Source organism: Atractosteus spatula, chromosome 4 (assembly GCF_055471065.1).
Source record: "Atractosteus spatula isolate fAtrSpa1 chromosome 4, fAtrSpa1.hap1, whole genome shotgun sequence".
NCBI classification, from domain to species: Eukaryota; Metazoa; Chordata; class Actinopteri; order Semionotiformes; family Lepisosteidae; genus Atractosteus; species Atractosteus spatula.
The window spans coordinates 9431565-9444462 of record NC_142709.1 but is presented as its reverse complement, the minus strand read 5'-3'; the positions used below and the strand labels follow the sequence as shown (position 1 = coordinate 9444462).

The window sequence follows — 12898 nt, the reverse complement described above, 5'->3', positions numbered from 1 at the left end:
TCAAAAGAATGTGAAAGAATGAAAAAATGCCAGAGGAATTATTCAACCAAAATTGTAGGCAACCTTTGATTTGCATATCATGTTTGAAAAGCGGGACATTTTAAACAGCAAAAACAGTGTATCATTAGCTACATGCACAAGCTAGAGATTCAAATCAATAAAAATATTTAAAGAAAACCAAATGATAGCTTCAAGTCAAATTATTCATTACCTCTTTGACCATGATGATGTCCAATCAATATATTGTAAAAGAAACCATGTTGTTTTGTTTAACAATCATAGGTCTCGTCTTTTTTTTTTGTTCAATACAAGCCACAGATAATTACAATTGATTTACTACATAGGGACTAATTCTAGGTGATACAGATGTGATGTTATCTATCATGGCATTAAGCCATCTAACAAGAGTCTTGAAATAAACAGAAAAAATATATATATTGGTATCTATTTTGTTCTTTTATTTCTGAGATTAAAATACGACAGTGAACAAAAATGGCTATATTTTTGGAATCCCGTTACTGCTTTTTATATTTTCTCATGAAGTCTCATCTGCTTCACTAGATTTCTTTACTAACCTTTCAACACCTGCAAGAGAAAGAAGATACTTTATCTGCTACATGTGGTTCAATTCATGTTGATATAATGTTGGTCTTATAATATGGCTTCATTTTAGAACTTGAATTCATTTGATTGTGGTTTTGGCCTTAACGATACATGGGACAAAAAATCTTTTTATATGTACATTTCATTGTTTATTTTATCCATACCTCTTTCTTCTTTAGAGATTCTGTTATTGAAATTGGAATATTGGACATCTTTGGATTTGAAGACTTCCAGAAGAACTCTTTTGAACAGGTATCTAATTAAAAAAGTTTCCTGAACATACTCATATAGAATGGATGATAAATCAGAAACTATCTAATTCCAAGCATCAGGTTTGTTTATGGTCTGTATTGTACGAGATATTTTGCACTTTGTTTGCGTATACACAAACTCACATATACAATTATATTGAGTTTTTATAGTACTGAAATTGATTGATTGTAGTTATAGTTTGTAGCTCTTGTCATCAGATTGTTTACCAGGTTATTGACATGACTGTTTCCTTCAAAACATAATAATCACTGTGCTATAATTAGGTTGTAATAACCAACAGCTACTGTTCTGGGATGTTTACATTTAATACATTAAAGAAACTACAATTTAGAAGACAGAAAAAAGAATTCACAATTCTAAAAACATTCCCTTATTTTATATCCCACAAAACAAGTCAGATATGACATACATAGACACTGGCCCCATTTTGATTGTAGAAATTAAATTAGGTTTGTTCCATTTTTATTTACACAGAGTAACCCACATTAGCCAAGTGAAATTCTAAAACATTCTGAAAATGAATTAATATTACAACAGTAAAATACCTTATTTGGATAAGTGAACACCTCCCTTCCACCTGCATTTGTAAACTTGCTCAGGTATAACCAATCACCATACAGATCACACAACAAACTAATTGGCTTCCACTTGTGATCAGTTGTGGTGATTTAGATTAGTTCAGAATAAAAGCAGCTGTTTCTAGAGGATTCCACTGCTTGGAAGTACATTTCAAAGCAAAGAATCCACTATGGGTGGAAAGGTGTTTTCAAAAGAACTTCAAGATAAAGTTGTGGAAAGGAACAAGTAAAGAGATGCGTATAAAAAGATTTCAAAGGCTTTAAGTATCCCATGGAGCACAGTCAAGACCATCATTAAGAAGTGGAAGGCGTATGACACCACCCAGCCCTTGTCTAGATCAGTCTGTCACTCCAAACTGGATGACTGAGCAAAAAGGAGACTGATCAGAGAGGCTACCAAGAGGCAGATGGCAACGAGCTACAGGCCTTTATGGCAAAGACTGGGCATTGTGTGCATGTGACAACAATATCACAAGCGCTCCACAAATCTGGCCTGTATGGGAGTCTGGCCTTTATCAAGTCTCGTTTATATTTTGCCAAAAAGCACCTTAAAGGTTCTGTGGCCAAGTGGCAAAAGGTGCTGTGGTCAGATAAGACCAATATTGAACTTTTGGGACAGAATGCAAAACAGTACGCCTGGTGAAAAGCCAATACATCTTACCATCCAAAGAACACCATTCCTACAGTAAAGCACGGTGGTGGCAGCGTCCTGTTGTGGGGGTGTTTCTCTTCAGCTGGGACTGGGGCACTTGTCAGGATAGAAGGGAAAATGGATGGTCCAGAATACAGGCAAATTCTTGAAGAAAACCTGCAGCCCTCAGCCAGGAAGTTGAAAATGGGAGGATGGTTCACCTGTCAACATGACAGTGACCCAAAGCACACCACAAAAGCAACCGTACAGTGGCTGAAGGACAGGAAGGTGAATGTCCTTGAGTGGCCTAATTAGAACCCCGGCCTAAATCCCATTGAAAATCTTTGAAGAGGGCAGTCCATCAACGGTCACCACGCAGTTTGACTGAGCTTAAACAATTCTGTAAGGAGAAATGGGCAAATATTCCTCCCTCTAGGTGTGCAAAATTGGTAGAGATGTATCCAAACAGACTCAAGAAATTCAAGCAAAAGGTGCTTCCACCAAGTATTAACTCAGGGGGGTGTTCTCTTGTCCAACCCAATTATTCTACGTTATTTGTTCGTTTTTTCAGAAACAGTGCTTTTTTTTTTCGCTTGGATTTTGCCAGGTACAATTTGTAAATAAAACTGGAAAAAGTCTGATTTTATTTGTCTTTTTTTTGGGCTTTAGGACAACAAAAGTTGAACATTTTGAAAGGGGGTGGTGACTTTCTATATTTCTATTCAAATTTTGGTGTCAAAGCCTTTTTGGGTAAAACTATCAACTTTGAACACTAACTTAGTGAAAGTTTTGTCCATTCTGTTTGGCACTTCTTGCTCAAGCACACTTAGTTTGGTTGGTGATCGCTTATTTACAGCAGTTTTCTGCAGACTCTCAATAGGATTCAAGTCAGGCTACATAAGAACCTGTATTTCCTATTCTTATGCCAGTCCATTGTAACTTTGGTCTTATGCCTTAAATCACTGGTCTTATGCAAAGTGAATTTCTATCCCAGTTTTAAAACCCCATCTATGTTTCCATCAGCTTTAACAAACTTTCCAGTCCCTGCTGACTGAGATGCAGAGATATACATAATGCTGCCACCACCATGATTGACAATAGATACAGTATGTTGTTGACTGAGTGATGCACTATGTTGGCTTTCTGTCAGGTTTTTAAACCAAAAAGTTTCAAATTTGTCTTCTCTGGCCACACATTTTTTTTGCCAAATGTTTGCAGTATCGCTTAAGGTTTGAGATGTTTTTGTTTTCTTTCATAGCAATTATAGATTCACTTCTTACTTTTTTGATTTGGGCTTTGAATGTGTGTACTAGGTTGCAGACATAACATCAATTTATACTACAAAGTGTCATTACTCAAGTTTTAAAGCAACAAAATGTGGAAATTGTTCACGGATCTGAATATTTTTCCTAGTATATACAGTACAGTGCTTTGCAAAGCATTTCCTCCATTTTCATTATCTGCAGATAAGTTGCAGAAGTTGGAAAAGCATTCTGGCATTGATTGCTTTGAGATATTAGGTGGGTGTATATTGAAATCAAACCATAAGGTCATTTGAAAATTCTCTCATGTGGAGACCATTAGTGTGTCAAGGTGGGACAGAGGAGAATTCCTGTCTCACAGATCTATGCCCCTGGGTTCAATCCCCATAGTCTGCACGGAGTTTGTACTATATGTTCAGCATGTGTTAATGCGGGTTTCCACCGGGTGCTCTGGTCTTCTCCCACAGTCCAAAGACATACAGGTAGAAGAATTAGCTTCTGAGAAATGTGACCCTGGTGTGAGTGTGTTCGTGTCAATGTTTGTGTCTGGGTGTGCCTTCCTTGTGATGGACTGGCATCCAACCAGAGTGTGCCCTGCCTTGTGCCAGTTGTTTGCCGGAATAGGCTCTAGCTCCCCTGCGACCCTGCCTTGGAAAGAAGTGCATAGAAAATGAATGGCTAATGAAGGCCATTAAGCCCATCTTGTTTATTTGATTTTAAGTATCTACTGTAATTGCTCCCAGGACCTCATCCCGCCATTGTACTGAAGCCAATGGTATCAGCTGCAACAGCATTGCTTGTTCCATACTCCTACAACCCTTTGTATGATGAAATGCCTCCTGTTCCATGTTTTAAATGTGCTTCTCCTTAGTTTTCATTTGTGACCTTTAATTTGTAGTTAGTTTGTGTGGCATCCTCAACTGTGATGAAGTGAACTGGGATGATTTTGTCAAAATCTTAAGAGTTTGAGTAAAATCCCCTCATGATATTCTCTCTTTGAGACTTAAAGATTTTCACTTTGATTAAAATACAAGAGAGCTTATTGCATAATTTTCAAGTCAATCTTTTCTTTTCTTTACTCTAGTTTTCTTTTAAAATGGTGACTTTTCTTTTTTGTAGAGGGGGAGCATTAGATTGACTGCTCCATTTGCTTTCCATTATGTTTAAATACACACAGAACAACTTCAGAGCATATATAGTAATTGTATTTTCAAGACATCTTAATTTGTCATTAACTTTTCATTTTTCTAAACTATAACCCTTCCCTGCTGAGATTCCTTTAGTAGCATTTACATCTGTTTGTACTTTCTTAGGAATACAGATGATATAATTGTGGTTTCTATAGCGCTCTGAACATGTAATTCTATGGTGATCCGTAGCTTTTCAGTATTTGTCACCAAGACCCAGCAAATTTAAGTATGGGGCAGAGAACCTTTCTAGAAACATAAATGACCTGACACAAAAATATGTAAAATCTGGATTCACCTGATATTTTTTCAAGAAATTCGTATCCTTATACTCTTATATTGTATTGTCTTGGGTGCATTTTAGATTTGACTTCCATTTTTGTCCAAATACCTGTAGTTTTGTGTTGCCTGAAATAAACAAGAATTAAAAAGTAAGGCCACAAAACATCTAACAAAATATATAGTAGTTATTCATAATTGATGTCCAGAATTTTGTGCCTCTTTAAACCTACTCTGCATCAATGTATAATTCATCCTCTGCAAACTACATTGGATCCTTTTGAAATCTATAATATTCTGCTCGCATACTGAATAAGACACTTAATGTTCTAGCTCCAAGTTATCTAAAATACTTGTAGATACATAAGAAAAGTTATAAACTAGACAAAGCTAGTCTGGCCATTTAGTTATGTGGGTGCTAGTAGCCAATTGATCTGAACATCTCATCGAGCTGTCTTATGGATTTATTACCTGAGTATTGTCCAACCCTTAATCTAAGATCTGCTGATTCAGGCAAACTTACTCTGCAGAAGACCAGACTCCACTGAGCAATAAAACCTCCTTATGTTCCTGTAATGCATCTGTGGTACTCACTGCAAAAATCCATTACAGACTAACTTAACGATATGCCTTTACTCTACAGATTATAGTGTGTTTTTGCAGTTTGCTTTAATTTTCTTTTTTTTGAAAATATATTTTTTAAATATTTTTTTTTAAGTCTGTAGTTTAAAATTGCTGTTAACCAACTTTTCCCATCCAACCTGAGGGAGTTTAAAATTGCTGTTAACCAACTTTTCCCATCCAACCTAAAGGAGGTGGAGCAATTTTGCAAAGAAGAAGGGGCAGAAATTGCAGTGTCCAAATGTGCAAAGCTGGTACTGTAGAAACTTATCCAAGAACACTCATGGCAGTAATTTCTGCCAAAAGTGCCTCTACCAAATATTGACTCAAAAGGGGGTGAATATTGCTGAATATTCAGTTATTTCCAATTTTATATGAATAATTTAGGAGGATCTCTAGAATTTTGTTTTCACTTTGATATTTTAGAGTGTTTTCTGTCAATCAATGTAAAAAGTTAAATACATTATGAGTCCATATTGAAACACACAAATATCCAAACAGAAAAGTTCAAATGGGGTGAATACTTTTGTACACTGTAAGTAAATTGATCAATGTTGAACAATGTAAAAATTCTAATAGCAAGGAGAAACTGTAGGATAAACATGTCAAGGGGAGTTATTACAATTTTGTGTATTGTCTAGAGTACAAAAATAGGGATCTTTGGCTAGTGTACAAGTACTGTAGGTGTTAAATTAAAATATAAGATACATTTTACTGTATTGTGCTAAGAATTTCTTTAGGACACCTTAGAGCTTTCAAAATGGATTATTTAATGGCTCCAGTACGTTATATTGTAATATGAGCAAGTAAAATCAAGTGTTGTTCATCAATACTATCCTTTTTGCTTAGAAATTAGGACATCACTTTTAAATACATTATTAAAAGCAACCAATGTTATCATAGTACATATGATATATCTTATATTTATATTGATTACATATTCAGTCTTATATTTATAAATGTTTGTTTAGTTATCATTTAGGCTTGTTTAATGAGTAAAACGTGCTTTAATGAGACTCTTTATTAACTATTTTTAATTTCATATTAACTTAATTCTATACACCATACATTTTCAATTACTCTGAGTAATACAAATACATGTCATGCATACACACTTCATGAATAATATCCCTGTTCAGACAGTACAATTTTTCAACGCTTGCGTTATATTTTTCACTTTGTATTCATATTTTTCTTGTTTAATGTAGATTGCACAGTTTATAATTTCACTTAAACAATTTCTATTCCTTGTATTTTTCAATAATATTGAATTATTGAATTTACTAATTTATTTTAGTTTATGTCTTTCTTCATTTGTTTCTACTCTTTGTTTTCAATGTCCAGAACCTTACTTAAAAGCATCAGTTAGATCAATTATAAATATATTGTATAAATAATAAAAAGCAATTAAAACGTTATGAGATAATTACTTTTAATCACCATACATTTGATACAAATATATTGCCTTCCTGTTCATCTGTCTTTTTTGCAATTATGTTACAGTACATCTAGGTAAAGGCAGTGTTTGCCTCTCAACCTATAAATGGTTGGCATAATTTAATTGCATTTAAATGAAGGCATAAACTAACTTTAAAACTCTTTCGTCATCGTTGTATGTTGCTGAAGGAAAGAAAGCTGATGACAATATTTCTATTTTTATACTGTTCTGACAGGACTTTTTGTAACTTGTTAAAAGTAGATTGTCGTCTAGTCAAAGAATTATTGCTTACTATAAATGTACAATTGGTCGATAAATTATATACAGCAGCTCATAAGGATAGGTTGAAATGTTTGCTTCATACAGTATGGTTTCAATAAAGGTCTTCCATTCAAGTGAAATCCCATTGACATTCCTAATCAAAGAAATGTCTCATAAAAATATTCAGGACCCCCTGTCTTGAATCCCTGCTGGTTCATTTCATATTTATAAAGATGCAACAGCTGTTTACATCTAGCAGATGCACCAACTAGTGAAAACAGAGTTCCACAGTAAGGTAGAGCTGGCCAAAATAAAGAGGCATGAAATCCTGAAGTTATCTCTTTACAGACTTTAAAGCCTACTCATATTATGTCCATTAAGTAGTCTATTACAAAAAATATTTTTCTGCACTGTAAAAAGGTTATCTCTTTAATTTAATTTAGCTTTCTGTCATAATAAAAAAAAACAACTCTTAATAATTTAATTATCTGGTTGGTGTTTGTAAGGTCTTGTACTTTATATTATGGTCTTCAGTACTGAGTAATTGAACAACGAGTGGGATAGGAGAGTGGTCCATTATATGCATTGGATTAGGACATGTAAAACAAACATTTATAGTTAGTTCTGCGGATTTCTTGTTTATCCCTTTGAAACTATACCGAAACAAGTGTTTGGGTAAAATATATAAAATCCTATTGTTTCCAATTGCAAATATTGTTTTTAAAAAGTCCCTAACATTGTACCATAATAATATAAACCAGTAGATCAACTACAACATATGTTACAGTATATTACCACTGCAGATATACATATTCATACCATCTTTTCATATTTCAGCTCTGTTAAATGCAGCAGAGATGAAGTAAAGCACAGCTTAAGTATTGAAGTACTGTGTGATTCAAAGGAAAGATGTCAGTAGTAAACAGTTTAAAGATCTCTGTAACAGAACAGATTTTTACAAAGGATACCTATTGAAGCTGATCTCCTGGAAATGTACTTTTAATCAGAACTCGTGTCTGTCATGTGTATATAATTGTGTATTTGGTATGTATTCTCCAGCTGTGCATCAACATGACTAATGAGAAGATTCACCAGTACATTATGGAGGAGCTCTTTCAGCACAAGCAGGCAGAATGTATGCAGGAGGGAGTCGCTATGGAAACGCTACATTCACCAGGCAACCAGTCAGCTGTCTTAGATTTTTTCTTTCAGGTACTTATTAAAATGTCTATTTTGTGGATGGTAAAAAAATGCAAAGTACAGTTCTGTTTACTCTTTTAACACAGCATTGGGATCAAAGATACAAGATGCATATTTGGTTTAACTATCATCCTTTTTGGCTTCTTTCACAAGATGCAAGTCTCATAAAGAAATGCAGGACAGGCTTTGCATACTTTATTTGCTGTTTCCTGCTTCCAAACAAAAATGACAAGCTTTAGGAATCACGCACTTCAGAACACTTGTCTTTTTCCTTTCTTTTCAGTTGCAAATGGTTTCCATTCAGTAGGATTTTATGGGACAAAGTCTGCACATTCTCCTAAAGTTAATATATTTACAAATGTTTGTTTTTCAGTTTTTAAATACACTTGCAAAATGGATGTTAGGCAGTATATTTTGATTTATTTTGAAAGTAATCATACTGTAAAAATAAATGCCAACAATTTAAATTCCGTAGGCAATATTTACGTTTTTTATTATATATCCACTTTCTCCAGTTTTTATGATTATTTCCAGAACTATAAGAAATCACTGCAGAAAAAAAATACAATTTAAAAATTGTAATTGTAAACTACTCTAACATAGGTTTTGTTATTTTTTCATAAGTTTGTTTGAGTTCGCTAAAATCAATAATTAAATAGAAAATAACAATTTCTTCTTCTTAACAGATGGCAAAAGTTTTTTTTTATTCACCAGAATGTGACAGATATATTGAATTCATATTCTTTCCATTGCATTATAATGTTTTTATGTATACGTACAATATTACCCTTAGGAGTACAAAAACTAACAGGCTCACTCGCATATCTATAGCATTATTACTGCTGCCACACAGTTCTTGGGTGTTCAGTTTGATTCTGGACTGGCATTTGCATGTCCATCCCGTGTTCGTATACATGTTTGAAAGGTGCTTTGGTTTACTCAAAGTATCCAGACATGTTGGGTACGTTAACTGTTATCTCTAAATTGTTCTTGTGTCTGTGTACTGGTCTGTGGGCTGGTACCCCATCTGAAGTGGTGTTTTGCCTTGCCCACTCCACTTTGGGCAAGTTGCATTGGATTTTACTAACACAAGGGGTCTTTCTGCTAATTCGTGATTTACGTGTTTATGTGTTATTATGATTTATTTTTTGTATATAGAGATGGGCTTACCTTTTCAAACTAAAAAGATAAAACAAAAAAAATTATCTCACAATTGTATGTTTCAAAATAAAAGGCACACACACACATATATATATATTTCCTTCTGGGTGGGATACTTTTGACATGTGCAGATGGACATGCAGTACAGGTCTTCCAAGATCAGATGTGTCTGATTCCAGCTTTTGGTTTTCAGAAACGGCCGTACGGCCTGTTGTCAGTGTTGGATGAGGAGAGTCAAGCACTGCGCCCTGGCGAACAAAACCTGTACAAGAAGCTACAGTCCCAGCTGGAGACCTCAAACATGAATGCTGTGTACCTCTCTACAAAGGATGGGAATGGCAACCCGGCACCAAATAATCAGAGCCCCTCTTTCACTGTCATGCATTATGCAGGGAAGGTGAGTCCACAGAATGACCTAACTTGTCTTAGCTGGTCAGCTGACAGAACAGCACAACAACCCTTAAGCAGATGTGGGTGATATCCATCAACAAACTCAAAGGAGATCAATTAGTTTGTATGCTTTCGGTAGTGGATGAGGATGCTGGTCAAAGTAGAAGATTCAGGAAATATTGTTGTATATTGTACTATTAATATTTTCATTCTATATCACAAAATGCTCATTTTTTGCTAATTAACTTCAGACATACATATTGTTCTGGTCACCATACATTTAAAATATGGGGGAATGAGGTTCCTGTCACCAAATCACCACCAAATCAAGGTGGCTTGCTAACTGCCATTATGCTGTCAAGTTTTAATCTGTAAAACAGTTAAGGTACCTAAATCCAAATCTGGCAGGAGTCATCCCTGGCACAACAGAATTCAAATTGAGAGTGTTACTGTTAAAAACCTATGCAGCCAGTTAAATCAATCCTGGGAAATTATCACACGGAAAGTGCAAATAAAACATTCAACTGTTTGTGGTCGACAAATATAACCAGTTAAATTTGACATTGGCCACCTTAATTGACACATGACAATAACAGTTGAGCTTTATCAGTCAAAATGACAACCTGAGCTGTGATTTGAAAAAACTTTTGAAATCTTATTTTTCACAACCAATTAACTGATTGATTTGAATTTTGAATGTCAACAATATGTACATTTGCTTCTACCTTTTTACGTTGTGATATATTTTGTTATCAATATACAGACCATGAAGTACTTGAGCCCGAACACATATTTAAACTTCTTCTGATAGCAGAAGTCTTTTTTTACCTGCTTGGCCAAATAAAAACAGTCATGATATTAATCATTATAAAATATGTGGGGCTAATACAATTAAAATATTGTAAAACAATATTCTTGTATAAACCAAGATGGCTGTTTGTCATCTTATTCTGACATTCTAAACTGAAAGGATTCAAATTTATTTATAAATGTATATTCCTATGTAAAGTGTGACTACATTAAAAATGTACTCCTGAATAAGTGGTTATACTGTACCTTGTGGACAACCTATTTTAAATATACTGTATACTGTACAGTAACCATTGTGTATGTATATTTTTCTTCCTTGATTACAAAACTCATCAGAATAACTTATGATCCTAACAATATGATTAAAGGCAAGGAGGGGAATGTTTCACAATGAAATATATATACAGTATGACATTTATATCTTTTTTAAACAGTGCAAATGTTTTCCTGATTTCCAGGTGACCTATGATCTATCAGGTGCCCTGGAAAAGAACAAGGATTCCCTTCCACAAAACATTCTTTTTGTTATGAAATGTAAGTTGTGTTTGGATTTCTTTTTAAAATAATGCAAGATAATGGTCCTAGAAAAGATATGTGCAGCGCCATTAGAATTTATTTTATATTTAATGCTGATAAATGCCAGTCATTCTGCAATCTATAAATATTTTTCTCTGGTTATTTTAAAGAGGAAAATTTCTATCACTCTTAAAGTGAGTCATAGCTGTTTTAGGAAATTAAATATCATAGAATGTCTCAATTTCCTTGTTTACATATCCATTTTCAATTGCACACATGTTAATCTTCTGAAAGCTAATTTAAACTGATGTATGAATAGACATAAGAAGCCTGCTAAAGCACAGAGTGACTAAACTGCAGTAGCTTCTTTTCTCCAACAATAGCACACCACTGGAGCTATAATATGCAATCAGAAATTAAATGAAACAAGTTCGTTTCTTCTGTACAGTGCTAGAGATGTTATAATCACTGACAGTGAAAAATTGAAATGTACAGACCTTTTCATAAACAGTGAAATATGTGATACCTTGCGTGATTATTGGTCACTTTTATTTTCATCGTCCATTGAATGTTTATTATTTGGGCGTTTGTTCATTTACAAAATCTTGCTCTTTTCAGAGCTCAGTGGAACAGCAAAACAGCTCTTTGAAACTGCAGCATTTGTTTCTGAATGGTTGTATTGTTCAAATATGAATATTGTGTTTTTTCAAAGCAACACAGTTTCACATCTGGAATTTTTGTTTATCTTTATAAATTTCCCATTTTCCACACAGCCAGTGAAAATGTCATCATCCATCAACTGTTCCAGTCCAAGCTGACACAAACAGGCTCTCTTGTTCCTCCTTACCACCGCCTTAAGCTCAGAGGACCCAAAGCTGCACTGCTTATCCAGAAAATGACATCACCTTCCACAGCCAGAGAACCAAAGAAATATCTGGACCTCAGTAAGGTACTGTTTCCCCTGAATAAACTGTGTCTATTAGGGTTCAACAATGCTTTCTTAGTTCTCAACAAATGGTGGTAGTTCTGAGTAATTCCAACTGCATTACTTGTCATCCAAACATTGTTAGATCTTTCTCAATGTAGTGTGTATATTTGAAAAGTGTACTTTTTTCATCCTTTTTCCTTAATTTATTATTGTTCATCATTAGAGAGATTTTAAATTGTTATAAAGCTGATAACCATGTACATCAATTAAGATTTAATTTTCATTATATACCCTGTTTTGCAAAAGTCTTAAACATTTTGCACTGCTCACTCCTTCCACACAGAAACACTTATGTGCCTTATTTATTTACCCAGAAACACAATACAAAGGTCATCTTCAGCCATTTGTTTTTTCAAATTTACAGTTTTAAACAGTTAAATCTTCATAAACCTGTATTTTAGAGCACAAAAGTCAAACCATTCCAGGCTGGATTTGCCCTAGTGTTTCAGATCATAGTCCTGTTAAATGCTCACTTTTGACCTAGTTTCAGATTCCAGGCTGCCTCAAACAGAATTTATTCAAGGATTCTACCAGGATTAATATCCCTTAATCCTGATTATATGAATCCTTCCCAGTCTTTGCTGAAGAGAGATATCCTTAACATGATGTTGCCACCACATCGCTTGAGACCTGGGATGTGTTGTGCTGAGACTGAGCTTTTTTGTATTTGGAACAAAAAATAATTTCTGTCTAGTATGAC

General features: G+C 34.4%; 1 protein-coding gene across 1 annotated transcript in view; it reads left to right on the top strand.

Annotated features, from left to right (window-relative positions):
• myo16 (myosin XVI) overlaps positions 1-12898 on the top strand; it is a 138192-nt gene that overhangs the window by 70066 nt on the left and 55228 nt on the right. The window contains exons 20-24 of the mRNA XM_088914495.1: positions 783-855; positions 8193-8345; positions 9688-9891; positions 11153-11228; positions 11984-12159. Coding sequence (XP_088770621.1) covers positions 783-855; positions 8193-8345; positions 9688-9891; positions 11153-11228; positions 11984-12159 — 682 coding nt within the window. The remainder of the gene's footprint in view (positions 1-782; positions 856-8192; positions 8346-9687; positions 9892-11152; positions 11229-11983; positions 12160-12898) is intronic.